The sequence below is a fragment of the Xiphophorus hellerii genome, chromosome 5 (genome assembly GCF_003331165.1).
Source record: "Xiphophorus hellerii strain 12219 chromosome 5, Xiphophorus_hellerii-4.1, whole genome shotgun sequence".
In the NCBI taxonomy this organism is placed as follows: Eukaryota; Metazoa; Chordata; class Actinopteri; order Cyprinodontiformes; family Poeciliidae; genus Xiphophorus; species Xiphophorus hellerii.
Window position 1 is genome coordinate 26,104,793 of NC_045676.1, and position 22,443 is coordinate 26,127,235.

The 22,443-nt window shown below is 40.9% G+C and overlaps 1 protein-coding gene across 2 annotated transcripts in view; it reads right to left on the reverse strand.

The window, feature by feature from the left end:
* Positions 1-22,443, reverse strand: part of prkcaa (protein kinase C, alpha, a) — a 166,268-nt gene that overhangs the window by 20,460 nt on the left and 123,365 nt on the right. Inside the window, exons 9-14 of one of the 2 annotated variants that reach the window (XM_032562073.1) lie at positions 21,795-21,821; positions 14,681-14,824; positions 14,394-14,567; positions 13,495-13,586; positions 13,320-13,382; positions 12,169-12,307 (exon numbers count right to left, since the gene is read on the reverse strand). In XM_032562073.1, the coding sequence (XP_032417964.1) occupies positions 12,169-12,307; positions 13,320-13,382; positions 13,495-13,586; positions 14,394-14,567; positions 14,681-14,824; positions 21,795-21,821 (639 nt within the window). The remainder of the gene's footprint in view (positions 1-12,168; positions 12,308-13,319; positions 13,383-13,494; positions 13,587-14,393; positions 14,568-14,680; positions 14,825-21,794; positions 21,822-22,443) is intronic. The other variant, XM_032562074.1, reaches the window with a different exon arrangement.

Consider the following 22,443-nt stretch of genomic DNA (forward strand, 5'->3'; position numbering starts at 1 on the left):
ATTTACAAATTCCTAGAGAAACATTAGAAGTTATGATAACTATAAAACAGATGAAAATATTAAACCGGTTTTTAAAAAACACAATTTAAAATGATTGTCTTTCTTTCTCACTGATGAGAAAGAAAGACATCAGTGTCTTTCTTTCTTTCCCACAGCTACGGCTTCATCTTCTAGAGAGTTTAATGGCGGGGTAATCTCGGCTTGTGAAAACTTCGGACTTCCTTTCGTTATTCTGGTATGTCACAAACACAAATAACTTTGGTAAACTGTTCCTATTTGAGGTCAAAGTGTTAGAAAATAAAAAAGTTGGTATGAGCGAAACGTAGATTTTCTTCAGGATACTGATCCGTGGAGGAACATCGGACTTTTTAACACAATTTTCAGTTGAAACATTAAATGGAAACTCCAGTAAAAGGAACACAGGAGGATTAAAATCCAGTTTAGAGGATTGAAAAGTGCGCAAATAGCTGCACTGTCCCTTTATCTTAGTAAATACAGTGAAAACTGGTGGCATACAGAGTAAAGGTGTGATTTCAGCAAAGTCGCTAGCGATAAACGATGGATGATTCCTCACCACCTATGATTTATATCACTATTATACCACTTATTTACTGTGTTTATTTTAGGAGATAATGGAGAGCTGAACATTTTTGACAGAAAGGAAACAGTTGGTGTGTGGGAAGACGGCTTTTAACAAACACCAGGAGAGAGTCGCCACTTATAATTTTAGAAGAGAAAAAAACCCAAAACGGCAGTTTTAGCTGAAGACAACACATTTTAAAACTAAATTAAAGTTCCCGCCGTATGCTAGCACGTTAGAGGGATCAACACTGTGCTCCCTCTAACATGCTACATGGGAATTATTAAATTCTTTATCCAGCTGATAATTTTTTCACAGCTAGACTTTGTCTTTTTATATGATGCTTGATGTGAAGACGGCATAACCAGTGCTGAAGAGGACAAACCACTCCTGGGTCCCAGGAAGCTGCTCTCCCTGCAGACATGCAGAGCTCCTGTGGGTCGCTCTGACACTCGCTAAGGTTACTGCTCTCATCCGGTCAACTTCATTCGCCACACTCTGAGGACGCACATAATGTATTTGCACGTCCCAACTGTTTACACATCATAAAAATAAAAACTAAAAAAAAAAAAAAAGGCAGCTGCATCCACAAGACGTGGGCAGTGAATGCAACCTTGTGCATCAAAGAACCCCAAGCTTTGCCGTCCAAAAATATTCACACTCTTTCAATCTATTCCCACTGGTCACTTGCTGGTCACTTTAAAACATGAGATGTTGTTGCACCCACACACACACACACACACACACACACAAAATCCACTGCTATGCAAGCGCCATACGTCTCCTCAGGCCAGTGTTGTATAGTAACGAAGTAAAAATACTTCACTACTTTACTTAAGTATATTTTGGAGTACTTCATACTTTCCTCGAGTATGAAAATGTTTGATGACTTTCACTTTTACTTCACTATATTTCCGAACTTAATTGCGTACTTTTACTCCGATACATTTTCAATGTGTGGTTTAGTTACTCGTTACAAAAAAGCGAGAGAGAGAAACAAAGTGTTTTGACCCCACCTACTGATTAGCAAGTAGGCTACCGAACAAAGTCCGTAGCCTGGGCTTGTTCATCACCTCCAATAGGATACACCTGTTTCGCTTCTCCCATTGTTGGGGAAATCAGAAATCAGAACACCTTACAGCGGGTGCGTGGGTGGGACGAACACAGAAGAGTGCTGCCCGCACTGACGCGGCTCAGGGATTACGTGACACGCAGCGCCGTGCCCTATCATGCACTGTAAGCTATGTAATGTGTTTGAGGCAGTTGACCAAAATCCCGGACAATTTTTAAATTCCCCCCGGACATCTTTTTAGGTCTGAAAAGTAGGACATGTCCGGGAAAAAGAGGACGTCTGGTCACCCTAGTTCAATGGGGGACAGAAGCCATAGCGATAGCAATTTAGACTAAATTTAACGAATATAGGAAAGGCATGCAAGTTCAAAACCACAAACCATTAACATGTGCTACTCTTTAAAACTGGAACAATTTATTAGCAGGTTTCATTTTGCCTGCACTTGGTTGTGTACAGTATTTTAAGTTTATTTGACAAGTTTACCAAAATATAAGAAATGTCATTCAAACTTGCCTTGTTTTACTTTTTACTTGTACTTTTCATTACATTACTTGAGTACATCCATTTTTACAGTAATTTCCATACTTAAGTACAAGAAGTTTCAGATACTTTAAGACTTTTACTCAAGTAACATTTCAGTCAGTGACTTCGACTTTTACCAAAGTCGTATTTTGGAGAGGTACTTGTACTTTTACTTGACTCTGAGATTTCAGTACTTTATACAACACTGCCTCAGGCCCTATTCAGAGTCAGGACCGATGACCTCTGCTGCACGCAAACCTGCCCTGAGGAACTCCTACAGCGTTTATAGCATAACATTTAGCCACAACTTGCAGCAGAGATGAAACCTCCCCCGCCCCCCACATAAACTCAGACATGACGTATTCATGTGGATAGAAAGAGAGTTGTGTGGAAGCAGATCTTCTCTGGGAATCACAACCTTCACTGCGTCACACCTAACCGCTGCCTTTTCCCGCGGGAGCAAGAAGCAGGCACACAAATAAACGCAGGTGGGGGGAAACGCTCCTCTGGCATTGATGCCCTCCTGAGGGCTGATGGGAGACAGCTGGGCGCGTAGCAGACAGATCCACATGCTCATGTACCAACATGTTACTTTTAATACAGGAACACGTGGAAATATCAGAGAGCAAAGATTCTGTTTCATCACAAACGGCTTGCTTTCTCTTGTGGTTTTCTATAAAGTTAAATCTTTTCTCGGTGCCTCCCATCGTGGATATGAGTCAGAATATCTCCTGGTATTTACGTTTTCACATATGTTCATGTTACAACAACCTTTAATGCACCTTGTTGGGATTTTATGTGGTAGACCAACACAAAGTATAATTGTGAAACTTGTGAACATGCATTGTTTTCAGTAGGATTAGGGCTGGACTTTGACAGCATCATTCCTATGATTAGGTTTTGATCGAAGCCGTTTCTATGGAGTCCCTCCAGGATTTTGTGAATGTTTGTGTTTCTCATCACAACATGACATCATCTCAGGCTAAAGCAGCAGTGGAGTAGAAATAAGAGATACTGCCTCTTACTTCTGCAAATGAATGCAGATGAATGCAAACTCCCACTTGCAACATTGGGTTTCTAAAGTAGCACCACAAAACCCCAAATATTTGGACCATTTTTGTGGAAAGTCTCCACAAAGAAAAACCCCAAACAATTCTGCATTGGCTCTAAAAATGTGAGAATCTGCTGATTTTGTGTGAATCTCCGAGGTCACGGAATTGAGAAAAACCAGAAGAACTGTCTGGTGTAGTTCTGGCTTTATGTTCAGGGTTTTTGTCTTTCTGACAGCAATAACTCGCATCAGATTTTATTATTAAAACTTCAGGCAGCCTACAATTCTAAAACTGTGCAGAAAATCAACGGTATCGTTCACAACTTCTCCTTCTGTTCACTGATTGACTCGGTAAAAAAAAAAAATAATGGACTGGAGATAATCCAAGTCAAGGGGAGAAAGCCCAGCCTGTGCTGGAAATGAGAATTTTGTTTTAGAGGACTTGCACGTTCATCAAAAAACCCAAACATACAAACTACCTTTTGTAAGTTCTCAAATGTTCAACAAAATTCCACAATCCTCCGTTTAAAATCCTTTCACAACTTCAAAAAACCACAAAGACGAGTGCAGCTTAATCCTGTCTGGCTGAAGCAAATGTCCTGGAACGGAGCTGCAACTGGTACGCTGAAGGTGAGCCGCCATCTGAAGCAGGCAGCCTGGCTTTTACTCAGACAGGCGATAGCTGCTTCTGGCCGAAGAGCGTGATGAGCTGTGACACAGCAGAGAGCAACTGGTGGATCTTTCAGAGGGGGAAGGGAAACCGAACAAAAGGCGAGTAAAGCGTGCGGAATCGTCCCGAGCACCTCTTTCTGTCACTGTTATTCCTGGGCGGCGCGGTAAACAAGTTAATATTTAATGCCTCGTCTCTGCTCATTCTCAACGGCGGAATTTGATTCGTGAAATTCATTGCGAAGGACAGCCATCTGTGAAGAATGGCTGTCCTTCCCCCTCCCAGCTGACAGCCCGATGCTGGACGGAGGTCGATGCGCTGCTCACGTCCAACTGGGCGGCTCGTCCAGTCGCTGCTGGTGTACGGCGACAGGACAACAGCTAATAATGCTGCCAGCGTTTTGTGCGCTGGTTTGAAAAACCACATTAAATTTAAATGAAATACAAAGGAGTTCAACAGTAGGTTGAGTTTGTAGGGTTTGATTTGAAAGAAATGGTATTAATAATTAAATCACATATGGGAAACGTATATATTTTTTATACCGTTACATCTTTATGTTTTATTTACATTATTCCTCTGAGTGATTGAAATTGCTGTGGATTTTTGCTTCAACTTCCTTTACTCCTATACTCTAAATTTATGATGGAAAACAGACTAAATGTCAGCGCTGTGAAGGCCCAACGGGACTGAGTTCAAAAACTTCAGAGGGACAGGAGAGGGAATACGAAAGGTAAATAATTAATAACCGGTAAAGTGGATTCCCACTGAGCTCATCTCTTCTTGTGATTTCTATCGGACAGATTGGCTGGAGTCGTGCACTATTTATTCCCTCATTTTCCTCGGACTTCAGTCAAGCGCCAAGTGAAATTACTCACAAAACTGGTTTGGGAATACGTGGGAATACACGCGTTTTTCTACGCGGCAGCTCAAAATGATTTTGGCTGAAAGACTGAGAGTGTAATTTGATTGTTAAAAAGCTACAAAAAAAAATAAAATTTATTTTTTATTTTTTGGAGATGTTCACATCCAGAGCCTCCCAAACAATCAATATTCTAAAAATCAAATTGTCCCCATATTAAACATCAGAAGAAAAACAGTTCAAACATTTGAAATAACAACTCTGAGCATATGATTATCCGATTAATTGTCAGGATGAATGATAGAATAATAGATTACTAAATAAAATAATCGTTAACTCCAGCCCTCATGCATTGTATCTTTTTTTTTTTTTTTTTTTATCGCCCCGCAAGGGGTCTTTTTGTGGGCTCTAGTGTCCCTTTTTTCAAAGTAGGCTGCCAGGAAAGGGGGAAGGAGAGGGGGAAGACATGCGGTAAACGTTGTCGGGTCCGGGAGTCGAACCCGCGACAGCCGCGTTGAGGCTACGTTTTGCCTGAATGTGGGTTGCGCTAACCCCTCCACCACCACGGCACGCCCTTGCATTGTATCTTTGATTAATTTATTTTTTCAAACTACCACTGGAGGTTTTGTTACAGCTAAGAAAAAGATTTTCATCTTTAATTATTACATGAAACTAAACTAAAGAATTGTTACACGGAAAGTGAAAACCAGTGGGAAGCTAATGGCTAAAAACCAGTTTTCTGGTTTTTAGCTTACCCCCTGCGCCGCCACAGCACGCCCCACCTTTGGAGGCCTTGGTCCTCGACGCGGACGTCGCAGGTTCGAGTCCCGGCGACCTTTGCCGCATGTCCTCCGCCCTCTTTCCTGTCTGCCTACTGTTGTAAAAAATACGAGCCACTAGCGCCACAAAAACTCTTTGGAGAAACAAAACAAACAGTTTACTTATTTATGTTTTGTTGAGCCTAAATCCTCAGCTGTCTTCAGAGCGTTAGATGGGACGTATTTGGAAAAGCGCCTCTCCCTTATCTCGTTTTGTGTTTTTAATTAGCCAGAGGGTCAAACACCACACAGTGAGCGTGAAACCTCCGAGATCCTTGAGCTTGTTTCTTTGAATTTATCTTCCCACGGGAAATCCACCGACCTTCTGTCTGACATGACAGCTGACAACGAATTCAGCCGAATGCTCTGAAGACTTGCTTTCACATGAGATCTGACATGTTTCAACATGTACAGAAGAGGGGTGAACCCTCGGCCCTGCAAACTGAAATCTGCCTCACTCTGGACCTCAGTCCAAAAATAGACCCAATGCAACAAAAGACGTTCAGAGAAATTAGCCCTGTTTACCTCATGACACGTGTTTAATACGGAGAGACAAGCCGCTCTAAACGTTGCTGATCTGCTAAGCGGAAAGTTTTAAAACACCAGAGCAAAGTAGGTTAATGCCAGACAGCATATCACTAAGGTCCTGTACTGCAGCACGGCACATTTGGTGCATAGTGTCACTGGAATTTGACCTTAGAGTCTCTCTGGCTACATTCTGTACAACATAGAATATAGGCATTTAGACACATCAGGCCCACGGAGCGCGGATATTTGCCGCCTCATGTCAGGACCGCTAAGACGAAATAACAACTAAAGGAAAGTGACAGAGGTGGGAAAAAACCTGTCAAAACGCAGGAATGTAGACAAATTTCAACAATGGGTGGTTTTCTTGTGAAAAACGAAATAGACAATGACACGTAGCTGGCAGTAGCTGCATTATGTTAGCACATATTATAAAAATAACTCATTTAATAGACAAGAGCAAGAGGATGTTCAATAGCATCTCCTCTGCAATTAGATAAGACACCAAAAGTCCATTAGAGGTGAGCGATTCTGCGATGTTTTAGTATGATGCGATACCAAGTAAATACAGGACCAGCACCCCCGATACCGATACGTTTTACTTAAGCTTGATGTATCATCCAACTTCTGACCTTCTGGTATTTAATTTGAATTATTTTCTCCAAATCAAGAAAAAAAATTGGAGTAGGTCCATAGATGTCAAAATGCTGGGATAATATATCAACATAACAGTAACAGTAGAAAAGCAGAACAAATATGTGAGCATTTTTTTTAATCAACAAATAAAAAGTGCAACAAATCAGTATCATGTCTGAGGTACAGTTGAGAAACTAGAATGGAAAAATAAAATAAAGTATCAAAAGGGAGTCTGAAACTAAAGTATCGATCTCACTACGCTAGTATCAATCCAATATTGATACAGTCTTGGTATTAATATTATTGATATTTTGAGTCGATTAGTGAGATGCAATCAAATATAGCACTATGAAGAAGGTAGACATCTAGTGTTTAGTAACCATGGACAAAATGCTCCACCATCATGTAGTCTACATGTATAAAACAAATAGTTAGTAAAGTCTGGTGTGAACAGACTTGATCAAATCAACAAACACATCAGGAGGGTAGCTCGATTTCTAAGTTAACTATTTCTATGAGTTAACTAATTTGCCTCTTCCACAGGGAAATTAGCTCGACTTGAACAAGCAGAAACCATGAGAAAACAATCTCTGTCACTCCGTTCAATATTCCTTCACTTCGACCTCCGTCGTGGTTCAATACAATTAAACAGAACAAACAACATGTGCTACCACGCTGGCGGACTGCTGTCCTTTCGGAGTTTTTCTTTCTCCAATTATCCTGCAAATCATAATGTCACAAGCAATTTGTGTTTCCGACTTCTAAGGGAGAGAGCAGCGTGTTGAAAACTACAAAAAGTTCCAAGAGTCAAAGAGTGCAGCTGAGTTGTCGTAGCAATATAATGCAGGTTGTGAAAAAGAAACAAAAAACCACAAAAAAACAAAATAGAGGACAATCAGAGTTCAGCACAAGACACCAGATGAGTTTGAGGCCACCCTGCAAAGCTTTGTGCTAATGTGACTCCACTGTGACTCGCTGCCCTTGCCACGACACCGTCAGTGGACGAAAACAGTTTCAGGCCACTGCGGCCGGCTTTTGTTCTCCCGAATCGGCATATTCATTTTTCGGCTCTGATAATAAGCAACCGTTTCTCCTCCCTGGTCTCCAGGAGAGGCCGATGCATTTCCTTCTGCCGCGGCCGATAAGACGGAAACGGTCGTGCACGACTTGCATTCGTCATTCTCGCCCTGCAATCTGTTCTATCTGTCTTACTGCATGGAAGCTCCTGGTCAGCAGAGGTGATTCACTCAGTGCGTGTGTGTGTGTGTGTGTGTGTGTGGGTGTGCGTGGGTGGGTGTGTGTGTGTGTGTGTGTGCGGGTGTGTGTGTGTGTGTGTGTGTGAACGTTTTACAAAGATAAAATGGGTTGAAACTAAATAATGAAATGATTTGATTATATCTAAGATTTCTTGCATGTTTAAGTTCAGATTTTGTGAACATATGTATGCTTGTGCTTGTTTATGCTTGTGGCTTCGACAGCGTGCGTTTCAGTGTGTTGCTGGAGAGAGGTCCATTCATGTGTGTGTGGGTTTGCCGCAGACATCTCTCATCCATTAGGCTTAATACTACATGACAGTTCTGGATCACACTGCTAGCTATTCAAGGCCACTCTCCTCACCACAAACATACAAGCATGCACGCGAGTAGCAACCTACGCTTCTTTAGTCCTTGCTTACGAGGAGCTGGGGCTGGAAGAATTGCTTTTCTTTCTGAAGGCTAAAAATAAAACACAAACATTTTGTGTTTGAACGCAACGACACCAGCTGTGGTAGAGGGCGCTCCGTGAGTAGCTGACTCAGTTTCGCTGTTGGGTTCCTTGGGGAACTCTGTGTACTATAAAGCAAATGGCTGTGCATCAGGTCACAGTTGAGTGGCTTTCTTCTAAAAGGATTTCTCTGAACTTGCAGCTGTTTTCTGGTTTCCTTCACTGGTTATATTAATGAGCAGTCTGGGGGCTCATGAAAAGAACACGACTTTTATCGAGGCGCTTTCTAATTCAACGAGAGCCGAGTTTACATTCGATATTCCTCCAACAAGGTATTGTTCTTATAACTGGGAGCAGATGATTAGCATTTCAAAAGCTCAAGTGATACCTGAACTACGACCCCAAACCCAACAGGAGAGAGAGAGAGAAGGAAGAAGTTCAAACCATATTTTTCTCTCTGGGTGGTTTTAAAACCATATGCTCAAACAGAGATTTAAAGCAGAGTGGCAATAGCAAATGAGGAGGATTAGCAATGTTTGCCAAAAACTGATGGTGTCATGGAGGACATGTTGCTGTTACTGCCTGAACACGAAGCTGTTAGCAGGTCATGAGACCATCAACCAGCAACAGTCTTCAGTCAGAGATCTCTTCAGATTTGTTAAAAGACTGAATGACTGTCCACAACAACTCTTTCAAGATACTTGGATGATATCATTTTGGGATAAATAAAAGTATTTTTTTGTATTTGAATTGAATTAAATTAAATATATGAGTTTTCTCCAGGTTCCCCAGCTTCTTCAAAAAGCCAAAAAGCATCCAAGGTAGTGAAATGGGTCACGTTTGTTGTCCAATGTGTGGACAGCTGTGTGTCCTGTTTGTCTCTGTAATGGAACAACAACCTGTCCAGGGGACGGATGGAGAAAAGCCAAGGAAACGCCTCATCTTCATTCCATTTTAATGTCTGCTGCCACGTGACTGACTCATTTGCCATTGAGTTAGTAAATAATGAGGAATTATTTGCCTAATTAAGAGGCCAAAGAGTACATTGAAAGGGTTTCTCTAATTTAAGACATTTTAAGACCATTTTGAATGGCATTACAACCTGTCTCATGACAGAAATGTACAAAAGAAAATAGCATATTTTATATGTGGTGCCAAGTTTTTTTTGTTCAGAATATGTATTGCATGGGTTGGCAACAGGAGTGAGCCGGTGGCAAAGACGAACTTTGTTCAGTCAACTGGCAATAATAGAGAAACAGGGGAAAGCTGGCTAGCTGGCTAAATTTATTAGCAGCTAGTTAGCATAGCCTCAACCGCCTCAAGTCACAGAAGGTAATAAAGATATCTGCGTGCGACTCAAACTTTTGCCCGACAGAAAGTCCCACGAGAAAAAAGAACCTACGAGATTAAATAGTCCTGCCACAACAAAATCTAAGACCTGTGATGAAAGTATTTAAGGCCATCTTATATTTTTCCGAGGGAATTTCGGGCCTTAATTTTATATATTTAAGACTTTAAATTTAAGATGCGCGGGCGCCCTGCTTGAGTTGACATCAGTAAAACCAAAACAAGAACCGTATCCTTCCTGAGCAGCCAGAAAGAGTTCAGTCCGTTAGATAGCAGACTGCTGGCTCTACAGAAGGCGATGCCAGCCATTTTCTCCACTGCTGCTTGAAATGACCTAGAATCTTCAGCTTAATCATTAATGCTTGCATATCAGGACATTATGTATTCCCAGATTCAGATAGACTGTGACCAGATTTGTGCCATCTCATTCTGGCACCAAGATTGTTGTTTCAGCCCACATCTTAGTGAGCAAGTAAGTGGATACTCATTCCTCCTGATGCCACACACCACAGAGAGAAACAACTAGAGCAGAGGAAAAATGATTCATGTAGGACAGAGACATATCCTCAAACACTCTTCAGGAAAAAAAAAAAAGAAAATGAAAAGCATACCGAGCCACCAGGAGGCAACTATTGCTCATTTCAACCCTCGTTGCTTTTGAGTCTTCCTTTCATTGTCTGATTACGTCTGTCAGCGTTAGCTCTTTTTCTCGGCAGTGTTTTCTTCTTCTGCGTTGCTACCTCCTCTCACTTCCTTTCCCATCTCTTCCCTCTGTGTGTCAGAGTCACTGAGGTGGAAGTTCACGCGAATGGCTATATAGGTCAGCGTACGTGCGGTGAAAATCTGCTGCCTGAACATGCGCGTGGTGCGTCTGTGCGCGGCGGGAGCACCGCTGCGTTCTGTCATTCGTACGCCGACATCGAGAGCGCCACGGCAACACAGAAATGTACTTCCTCGCCAACGCAGCTGGGGTCGCGGGAACAGGCGAAGAAATGGAACAAACAAGCAGCAAGACATTTATACATCCTGGAATACAAAAGTCACTTTACAGTTGTAGCAATAAAACCAAACAAAAAAAAAAAACAGGAAACAATGAAAATCCTAACATAAAAGAATCATTGATCTCATGTGAAGTATTTACCGTATTTTCCGTACTACAAGTCACTTCAGAGCACAAGTTGAACTGGATGCTTTTATCCATCTTTTCCTTCTTTGAAATCTTGTTCCACCAATCACCACTTACTATTACCACAACCAATCAGCTGGCAGACAGGTGCTTATTGATGATTTTGACAAATTGTGATGTTTGTTACTTTTTTCACATGTGGTGACTATATGATGTTTTTTTTTGTGATGTAAAGCACTTTGAACTGCCTTGTTGCTGAAAATGTGCTATACAAATAAACTTGACTTGAAAAGCCCAGTTCACTTATTGACATATAAGAGAAAAATCCAGTCCACCGGTTCATCAGAACATGTTTTGCATGAATCAGTCGTCTAGCAGCGGTTTACCCCTGATTGTGTTCAACTCATTTTCCGAAGTCAGACTGAATGTTTTCCGTTTTGAGTGAAAATATGTGCTTATTTTTCAGGTCGCTCTGTATTCTGTGCATGCATACAGATACTTCGGTGCAATCTGGAACTTTGTGTGGCTATAAACGCTGCCGTCATTATGGATACCTCCGGGCCTTGTGGGATTAGAAATAAAATGAGCACTCTGGAGAGGCAGACTGCTGTGCTGTCCCGGCTGCTGTGCATTAGCATCAGCCCGGGTAGCAGCATCGCAGCTGGAAATAACCCCCCGATATGATAGAGAAAGTTTTAGAGAGAATCAATAACCCAGCCTCGCATATATGAGAGGCTAAAAATAAACCCAGGCTTAAGAAAAGTTAGCAAGATTTTATTTTTTTTTTCACATTAGCGGAATATCGCCAAAGTTTTGCACAAATTAGCCCATTTTTGAAAAAGGCCTTCTTCAAAAGCAAGACATCAAAATGCTAGTATTCTGGTTAAAAGAAGAGAAACATCAACATAAATAACATCAGGTTTTGAGGTAAACACATTTGTCTTGTGATAAATAAAAATGTAACAAACTTAAATGCTTACAGGCCAATAAAAGAAACCCAGCAGCGATGAAGAGACCCCGGCTTTCGGGCTTGAGTCGAGTTTGGCTTTGACAGCCGACTCACTCGTCTGTTTGACTCAAACGCTTGAGTCACTTCAGAATGCTGGTGTGTCTGATTTTACGTATGTGCCTCCCTGTCCAAAGGCAGTAGCCCTAATCTGGAACACGAGGCTGACAAGACTCAGACGGAGTGACAGACGTGACCTAATGTGTCAAAACATGCACACACACACGCGCGGGCGGGAGGAGCCCGACTCACCTCTGGAGCGATGTAGTCCGGAGTGCCGCAGAAGGTTCGTGTGAACACGCCCTCTGCCATGTTCTCTTTACACATGCCAAAGTCGGCGATCTTAATGTGTCCCTCTGAGTCCAGCATTACGTTGTCCAACTTCAGATCCCTGAGGTTGGAAGGGATTATTAATGGATCATATAAAGGGGTACAGGGAGTGCTTTTTCTTTTCTTTTTTTTTTTTTTTGCCAGAAGAGAAAGGTTGCATCTTTCTGACATACAGATTTATGTTTTTTTTGTGTGTTTTGTACTAACTGCAGCAACATTTGTCAGTAATGTCTGATAAAGTCTTCAAAAAGCAAATTCAGTTTATGGTAAAGGCATATTGGGAAAAGAGAAAACAATATTAAAGACAACATAATGTCACACTGTTTCTCATCTTTCTCAAAATGGTCAAATGAAGTCCATTTATTGAAGCATCAAGTCCTGGCACATCTACTGTATGAAGTATACATAGAGTGAATTATGAAAATCCGTTTTGTTTGCCATACAGAATGATTGAGGGTGAATATTTAATGCTCTATCAACCATCTAAGTTCTCCCAGAAGGTAAAATCGTAACAATATAAATCTGATAGCTCTCCTTTTGGAATTCCTTCAAGCATTCAGCATCCTGAGCTGAGTGAATCTTCATTAGCGCAGACAGAGAGACTGCATGACATAGCATGGCAGGAAATAATACCTTATGTTGTCATTGGTGTGGCATTTTAGTAGTAATTCTAGTATTTTATACAACACACCATGTCTTAAATATGCTGTCTCAGAATTGTGACAAACATTCAGCAGATAATTTTTGTCAACCTGTCCAAAAATTGTTTGTGTCTGCACTTTTAGCTAGAGGTTAAACTTTATGTGCTTCCGTATCAGATAGAAGAAAAAGTACAGCATCGTGTACTTGTTTTACTGCTACATGAAAATTTGCACTTCATGTGATGCTTCTCCTGAGTTACATGAGAAGCTGGGTTTAGCATTTGTCTGACCACATTGTTGTTGGATTCAAACCTTTTTTTATTCTATCTTTGTCAGTGTTTCTACCGTGGAGGCCAAAGAGGACCAAGAGGTCATGAATAAATAATAATAATAAAAAAAAACTGTTAATTGAATTTTACATATTTCACAGACCTGTAAATGACTCCTTGAAGGTGCAGGAAGAATAGTCCCACTGCAATCTCTGCTGCATAGAATCTGAAATAAGAGACATTTGCAGAATTTGCCACTCATGAACAGGACGCTTCCACCAGCAGGACAGACTGTTTAAAATAGTCTGGAATTTCCTGAAAAAGCCAATGTATCTTACACTGCTTGGGGTTCCTTGAACTTGCCCACTTGCTGGATATGGTACATGAGATCTCCACCGTTCACATACTCCATGACGAAATACAGCCGGTCCTACAGTGAGACAGGACAAAACAAGAGTTGGCAAAAGATGAGATAAATTAATTAGAAGCGACACAATAAGTGTCACGTTAAAAGCAGCACTAGTCAAGTTCAAGACAGAAAGATGCAGTTCGGTTTTAAAAAGCTGTGAGACGTTCCACACCGCTACGACAAGGTGACCCGGACGGCGCACAACAAACGGCTTTGTGAAAGAAGAAAACACCCCACGCAGCCTTCTGCCAGAAAATGTTCTCTTTATTTTAAACCGCTGGTGTCTTATTGCCTGTGACAAGTTCAGCCTAACCCCAGTGCGCCACACTTTTGATGGTCCCTAAATAAGACAAAACAAACGGAGCCGTTCCACACAGCAACAGAGACATGCCGACAACAAACTGGACTTTCCGCCTGGCTTGGCTTCACTGACCGAGTCATATTTATACCACATCTTCACTGAATCCTCGCACATCGGAAATTCGATTTTCCTCTCTCGGTAATGGGTCACAAAAACTGAACATTCTATTAACATCACTGCTATTATTTTTTGAAACGAAGGAAAAAAAACTTGTTAGGTTCAAAGATTCGATGCAAAGGTGCAGTTGTAGAAGTTTGCACATGCATACAAATGCTCCGATTCTTTAGCCTACAAATTGGGGCTTGTTTATTTTTACTGTCTGGTTCTTTTAATTAAACCTGTCATATATATGCACTAAATCCCCCCCCGACTAATTTATTTAGCTAAAAGCCCCGTTCTGAAATAATTTGACCTGACCTGGGTGGAGGCGTATTGTTCGGATGCGTGTCCAGGGGCGATTTACGTACCACAGTCTGGAAGCACGAGTGGAGCTGCGTGAGGAAGGGCGGCTTGTCCTGCTGGGCCAGGACTCTCTTCTCCACCATCGTACACTCCACATCGTCGTCCTGGATCACCACGTCCTTTTTCAGGATCTTAATGGCGTAAAGCTCTTCTGTGGCCTTCATCTCTGCTAGCATAACCTTTGGAGAAGCAAAAGCGGATAGAATGATTGGCAAACTCTCTGTTACTAGAAAGTCCAAAGATTGTTTTTTTTCCCCCCTCCACTATTTTTGAGTTGAGGCATACTTCTCACCTTTCCAAAGCTGCCTTTTCCCAGCACCGCCAGAAAGCTAAAGTCACTTAGCTTGACCTGGTCCAGGCTGTTGGAAGGGTAGCTGCTGGGGCGGCCGTCATCTGTCTCTGAGATCATCTTCTTTCCCGGGCCTAACTTGGCTTCCTGCACCCGGGACACAAAACACAAAGTGTCTGACAACTGAACGTTTTCCGAAACGTAACAACTACAGGGTTTGAAGGCGCCACTTCCGGTCATAAATGCAACAAAACTTCAAGAATATCACTTATTTTCATTTGCTGTCATGAAAATAAATCTGATATTTGGTTTCTCTGTGTCTGTCCCTTCATTCACACCACAGTTCTGGTCTACAAGTTAATATACTGCACTCAGCACAGGCATGGATAATTCCATAATTTGAGGCTTTGAATGATTTCCAAACCATTTATTTTTACAGGGCAGCATGGTTAGACCACATAGAACTGCAATTTGTTGACGGATTCTGCTTAACTTCATGCATCTCATACTGGTTGATGCTAGACTGATCTATCCTTTCTAAAACCAGTTGTGTTTGAGCTCATTTTCCACCAATTGTGTCCAAGATTTAACTACCTGAGCCAGACCTGCACCTTCAGTTGAAAAGAGATTTGGTCCAGATGTTGAGGAACAACCCAAAAAGGCAAAAGCTTGCCCTGCCATGAACAGAAAACTCCTATAACGCTGGTGTCTGTGGTGTTCCAGAAGACAGTTTTATTGGTCTTGATGTGGAGGATTTTGTGTGTTTAACGTTGACATTGACATCATCAACCTGCACTGCCTAACAAGAAAGAAATGCCTGATTTATGTCAGCATGTTTAAACTAGACTGAAATTTGCTCCTACAGGCAAATTCCTTCAGGATTTTTTTTTTTTTTTTATCCAATGAGACCAAAATTGGGTATTTTGGCAATAGTGGAACCAAAAACGTTTGGAGGGATAAAAATGAGGTATTCAAATGTAAAAAGATAATATCTGTATCAAGCATGGTGATGGAAACATTTCACTGCCAGGGGTGCTGGTACATTGTGCAAAGCTGGGTGGGATAAATCTTCCACTTCTAATCAACAAGTGGATGATGGAAACCTGGACACAATAGGGTTTTCCAAAGGGACTGATGATCCCAAATCAATAAAACTGGATTTGAAATGGATAGGCAGGCTAACACCAAGTCTCTAGAACGGCCTTGTGATAGTCCTGACCGCTTCGTTCTTGAAAACGTATCGACTAAGTTGGGTCCATACCTGAAAACCAACCAATTCAAATCAGGTCTTTCGGTTCCAAGAAGAGTGACTCCACTCAGTCATGGCTCCCTTGGCTACAAAAAGAGTGTGACTGAGGTCCAACTTGCCAACGGACAAAACTTCATGTATATATTATCAGTATGTATAATTTTGTCCTTGTGAAGAATTGAGACAATAAATTCCTAATAAAATTGAAGTTGTATAGTGAATAATCATTCCACCCTGGATACAAAAGTACATTAGAAGCATCTTGTTAACATTTCATTAATGCCACTGATGAGTGTATGTAAACTTTTGACCAGAACTGTGCCTATCTACTCAGTTACCACCACAAACTACTGGATGATCAGCGGATTTCAAAATGAAAGGTATGAAATGACTCACTGATGCCACTGGCATTATGGAGCTGATGTGCTGCATGATTAATTCATAATCAATCTTAATACATAGCTTAGCCTTTATTGGGTCAGTGTAAAAAAACCCCCAAAACGGTACACTGCATGTGCTTGTGAAGCAAAAAGCTAATGACACAGCACATCAAAAATAATGCAATAAATACAGTAGATACATGAAGACCAAACACAGCACTAGACATGACTGAATCATGGTAGAGTAAAAGTTTTTTTATTATTACTATAATTAAAAAACAACTTTTAAGATGTTTTATGCTATTTTGTGATAATTTTAAGTTTCATGAACCACTTTATTTGACTAAGCCCTGTAGTTTAGACAAATCAAAACATCTTTTATGCATAGCACTACTTGTTTCCTGGGAGTGAACATCATAATGGTGCTAAATTCTCAAAACCTTTTAAGCAGTTCTACCTCTTCTAGGATAGAATAATTGTTTCAACATCCTTTCACATAGAGGAAACATGGGTAGAAGAACGACGCAAGATACTAAACTGACTGCTGACTAACACCAGGAGACACAGTCACATCACTCCTGCACTTTACTCCATTCACTGGTTCCCAGGACATATTAGAGTTGATTTTAGTCTTTTAATATTTGTGTTTAATGTTGTTGATGACATTATGTGATCTCTTACAAACACATTACCCAGTCAGAGCTCTTTGGTCTGCTGACCAACATCTTCTAGAAGTCCCCGGGTCCAAACAGTGAGGTGACCATATCTGGTCCAAGCATCTAGAATGATCATTACTTTCTGCATTGTGGACCATCGATGATCTGATTTTGGGTAGAGCTAACCTTAAAATGCATTTGTTTAGAGCTGCTTTTAGCAAATAGTAGCACTGTGACACTTCTACGCGTCTACCCAGGTTGTGTTTTTGGCAAAGTAGTGGCTGTTATAAAGTATCCAAATAAGATTTGGTTGGTTGGTTGACGGATTGCCTTCCAGAAACGTGAAGCAAGTTATTAATATTCTTTAGGGTTATTATCAAGATTATTATGGTGTTTCATGTTATAGGGTATCTGAAAGAGTTAAGCTGTCACTAAATGAATTGATCAGTCTTAAACTTAAACCTCATGCAATGTTCACTTTTCACTCAACTACAAATTAAGGATTGTTAACCATCCATCCATTTTCTTACACCCTTGTCCCTAGTGGGGTTGGGAGGTGCTGGTGCCTATCTCCAGCTAACGTTCTGGGCTAGAGGCGGGTTCACCCTGGACAGGTCGCCAGTCTGTCGCAGGGCAACACAGAAACAGACAGGACACACAACCATGCACATACACTCACACCTAGGGAGAATTTAGAGAGACCAATTAACCCGACAGTCATGTTTTTTGGACTGTGGGAGGAAGCCGGAGAACCCAGAGAGAACCCACGCATGCACAGGGAGAACATGCAAACTCCATGCAGAAAGACCCCGGGCCGGGAATCGAACCCAGGACCCTCTTGCTGCAAGGCAACAGTGCTACCAACTGCACCACTGTGCATGTCAACCATTCATTTAAAATCTTGTGCTAAAATAAGCTTAAATCTGACTAAAGCCCCTAAAGTTCACCTGACCTTCTGCAGGAAAGCTTTACTTTGCCAGATCAGATAAGGTGTTTAGGCCACAATGACCAAAAGAAACGTCTTACAGAGAGTAAGTGATGCATTCAATCCAGACAAAACAGTGCCAGTAAGTAATCATGATAAATGGAGCATCATCTGCTGTGGTTGTGTTTGCCATCGCTGGTAGATTGCACATAGGACGGGGGCTCTAATGGAGACGAAGTACTGTCCCAGAACTGCTTCATCAAAACTAACCATCATCTAGACACCTGAAAGTTAAGACGTCCTAAAAAACCGATCCAAACTTTTGATGTACAGCTTCCACTAAGCCAAACATAAGAGCTCTTGTTTTCAAAATACGCATTTACACAGTAAAGCTTAAATTAGGTGTTATTCATTAAAAACAGGTGTGTTTCTAAAACTACAATTAAAAAAAAGTTAAATCACAAAGATGAAGAGTGCAAAGAAATGAAGATTTACCAACACAATACATTAAAATCGCAAGAGTGGTTTGCCACCACAATAAGAGAAACATCTCTGTCAGGTTTGAATAAGAAGTAAAGGATGCCACACTGTGGCTGCCACATTACAACGCAGGCCCAGTGCAACCTCAAAACTCGACCTGCAGAAACGGATCATCTGTGCATTTCCTACATGCCTTGTCATGCTCACTTGCCTAACGAGACAAAATGCTCCAGAAAATTAACTCATTCGGCGATTTGAACTCCAGACAACGAGCAAATACAAAAGAAGACACGTTCCTTTCTGCTTTCATCACAAAAGCAACACTCAGCATAATCCAGCTTATAATCTCAGCTAATCAGTGCACAGAGAAAATTCATGCTTTAGCCAATCACATGATGACAGGTCTATCTAAGAGTCAGGTTGTATCTCTAGCATTTGTAGGAAAGTGAAGCGTTTCAAGCAGTCAAGGTTTCCAGCGACATCTTTGAAAAGTGTTGACATAAAATTCATTCTGCTGTGCTTGTCTCTATATTCTATATTCACAGACAGGGGAACGCTTTGGAAGAAAAAAAAAAAGAGCGTTACATCATCCAGCGAGGCCAAAGCACAAGACTTTATTAAACAAATGTCACCTCTTTTATATCTGTACCAAAGTCAGATTTATGTCGTGCCGACACATAAAGGTTTTAGTCTGGTTATTAGTGGCCGCTGTGGTCTGCCTGTGGCGGCAGAAAAACACAAAGCAGAGCAACCGCAGCACACCATGGCAAGCCTGCGAGTGTTTAGACAAAAGCAACAAGCCTGGCCAGGGCAGGGGCTCGGCTGCCTTACTTTCCTCCAGTCAGACGCACCTGGTCAGAGTCTTCCACAACCGCTTGGTCCTGAAACCACAGGGAGAAGGGAGCCCAAGGGACTGACTCACATGTCACACTAGTGAGCAAAGGCAAGCCAAATTGTAAGGCAGGTAGTTAAGGATAAAGAGCAGCATGTCTTGTACATAAAAAAAAAAAGGCAAAACTACTAACGACAATCTTTTTAAAAAAAACTAAACAAATGTTAGGCTGGTTGTATGGGTGGTGATAGTCTTGTTAAACGTTTGTTGAGGTGATTTTTCCGTCCTGCTGTAAGTGCTGGCCTGTTCATCGAGGTATGAAGTGACAAGCGTCATTCTGTTCAGCACTGAAAAACAGTGTTGTGACTTGGAGGATAAGAACAAGGAGGTTGAGAAGGTAAATCTTTATTATTTAGCACATACGGTGAGAAATGTGGTGGAATACATAATAAACTATCTATTTCATGCTGATGATGTGCGTCGTCAGCATCTAAGCCATGTTTACAAAATTGCACAGATAATGTCATAGTAGTCCTTTCAGAGCCTGTTGTTCTTACTTTTATAATGCTTGTTTACTTTTATATATACTTTAACACATTTCACATCTGGAGTAATTATTGTAAAGTCAAACAAACGCCATAGAATGACTGTGAGTAATTTTTTAAAAGCTGGTTTACTATTTTTCATGTATTCGTACAGCCATTTTATACCTACGTATTTCATTACTGTATATGAGCTTGTTATTTCTGGTACATTGTAAGAGTTAATAAACAAAAACAAAAGGTTACATTTCATGCATGGTTTAATTTTATATTATTTTCTGAGGACTTTATATTGCGCCCTAATTCCACTGACTGTATTTCTGAGCCTATTTCTGATTTTTGATATTTTTAAAGGAGAACACCGTCACTAATTAAACTAAAATACCGAATGAAGACCGAAAAGAGAGTCGGTGTGACACTGAAATTTTATGTAGAAAAAAACAAAGCCATGCATTCTGCTTTAGGCACTTCAGTCCACTGATGACATCTTGTGATCAAATGCGGTATTTCTCTCTACTGCTTTAGAAGTAGAGAGTACTACAGTAAACCAGTCATGTACAAGGTACAGGGGCCAAAATAAGGACCGAACATGCTCAGTAAATATATTTCTAATATTTGAACTTATGTAAAATTCACACCAGATGTCGTCAACGACCCAAGTAAAAGAAATTGACTTGGATCAAATAAATTGCAATGACAGGGAAAATAACTTTTTCTTTGATAATGACACATTCAAGACATTTTCTCCAGGGAGAAATTAATGATATGCATTGCTCAAGAGTGATTTCGATCAATGCTTTTACATAAACCCTTAAAACTTTCTATGCACTCTGATCTTCTGTTTTTTTCCACAGATATTCAATTAGATGCATGTCACATGATTGACTAGCAGCTTTACTTTCTTTCCCTGAAATCGATTAAGAGTTTCCCTGGCTGTTTGTTTGGGTCCAATATCTTGCCTTATTTTGAAAGTCTGGGTACATTTCTCCATCCACCTGTCCCTATGACATCTACCAGAATCATATGTTGGAAGAGCAGCCACATCATGATGTTCCCACTTCCAAATTTCACTATTGGTATGGTATTTCGGGGGCGAAATACCATTTTTCAGAACCTATTTTCCTCCATAGTGTGTGCAATGAAATCTCTAGAGTTTAGCTCCGACCTCGTCTCCCCTGATGCTGCTGACTCGTCTAAATTTTCTGAAGCAAACTTTAAAAAGAAGCTTAAACATGGTTTTCCTTGTTTAAGGAAACAAGGAAAACCAGTGGAGTTTTGCGCGGTGAGTGTGCGTACCGACAAATTTCAGCTGGTTTCTTGGCGTTTCGCACTTTTTTTTTTTTTTTTTACACAACCTTTTTCTTCATGTGTACAATACTGATTCCTAGCACCATTTCCCTTCACTGCACACATTTTATTAACTGATCTGTTTTCATTTCTTGGCTTTTCTAAGCTAAGCTTTTACTGAGGACAGCTGTGAATTTAATGTCAAGACTAATATTAGACATATATTCACTGAGAGACATGTTGACATTTGAAATACTAGTTTAACTAAGGCGATAAGGTAATGCTTAAATGTACAACGACGACATTGCTTAAGAAATTTTAAGGACTTTTTTGGGGGTGAGAAACAGTAAAATACATTCAGACAGGAGAAGATGTAAGAATGAAGGACATAAAGTTTAAGACGGACAGGAAACGAAAACATGCAGAACCACAAACTTGTAAAAGTGAAGTGTTGGGACTAACAGGCAGTCGTTTCACAAACAACACAAAGACTCACCAACAAGAATGAAAATACCAAAAGGGACTTAATACTCAACTAGTTTTTTCTTTTTTCTTTTTTAACATTCATAAAATGTCAAAATTTTGCATGTAAGGCACATAATGTCGGAAAAACTGAATTCACAGCAGCATGGGGCCACATACAAAATGCACAAGGGCGGGGAATAAATGAAGCAACATGTCACCATAAAACAAAACAAAAAAAAAAGGGCCATGTGAGCAGATAAAAGGTGGAGGGAGGGCAGGAGAGGAGAGGGGAGAGGGCTACCTTCAGATTACAGTTATTTTGGCAGTCCTGAGAGGAGGGCAAGACGTGAAGAAAGGAAGAGAGAAACTCTTGCATTAAACATGAACACGTGACACAGGATGTACAGTATTCTGTAGGTCTCACCGTGGACACGGGGGGGGAGCAGGAGGCTAAGAGGGGGGAAAACGGAGAAACCACAGAGGGGTTTATGAGGAGGAAAGAGAAGCTGGAGGACAGAGAAGTTCCCCACGACACCAAGAGTTCAATAAGCCAAGTCATCAACACAAGCAGTGAAAGGTGCTTCTGCAGAATATTGACTTTGGGGGTCGGGGAGGTGAATACCAACACATTTAATATTCTTTTTTTTTTTCTGTGAAAATTGTACAACAAAGCGGAGCAAAAATGTTAGTTCATCTCAAATGATCCTAGTGAAATACACAAAGTGTGTCTCAACATGAGGATACGTGGAAATAGTCAATGTTTATATATACTTTTTGCAAATAGAGTGTAGCACGATCGCTTCTAGCATGGATTGGATAAAAGTTAGTGAACACGTTGTAGAACTACCCCCTGCTTTATTAAATCTACTAGCATACAATCAGTAGTACAAATGACATGAACAGTTAAACTCTGACAATGAAACAATTCACAACAAAAACATATCATTTAA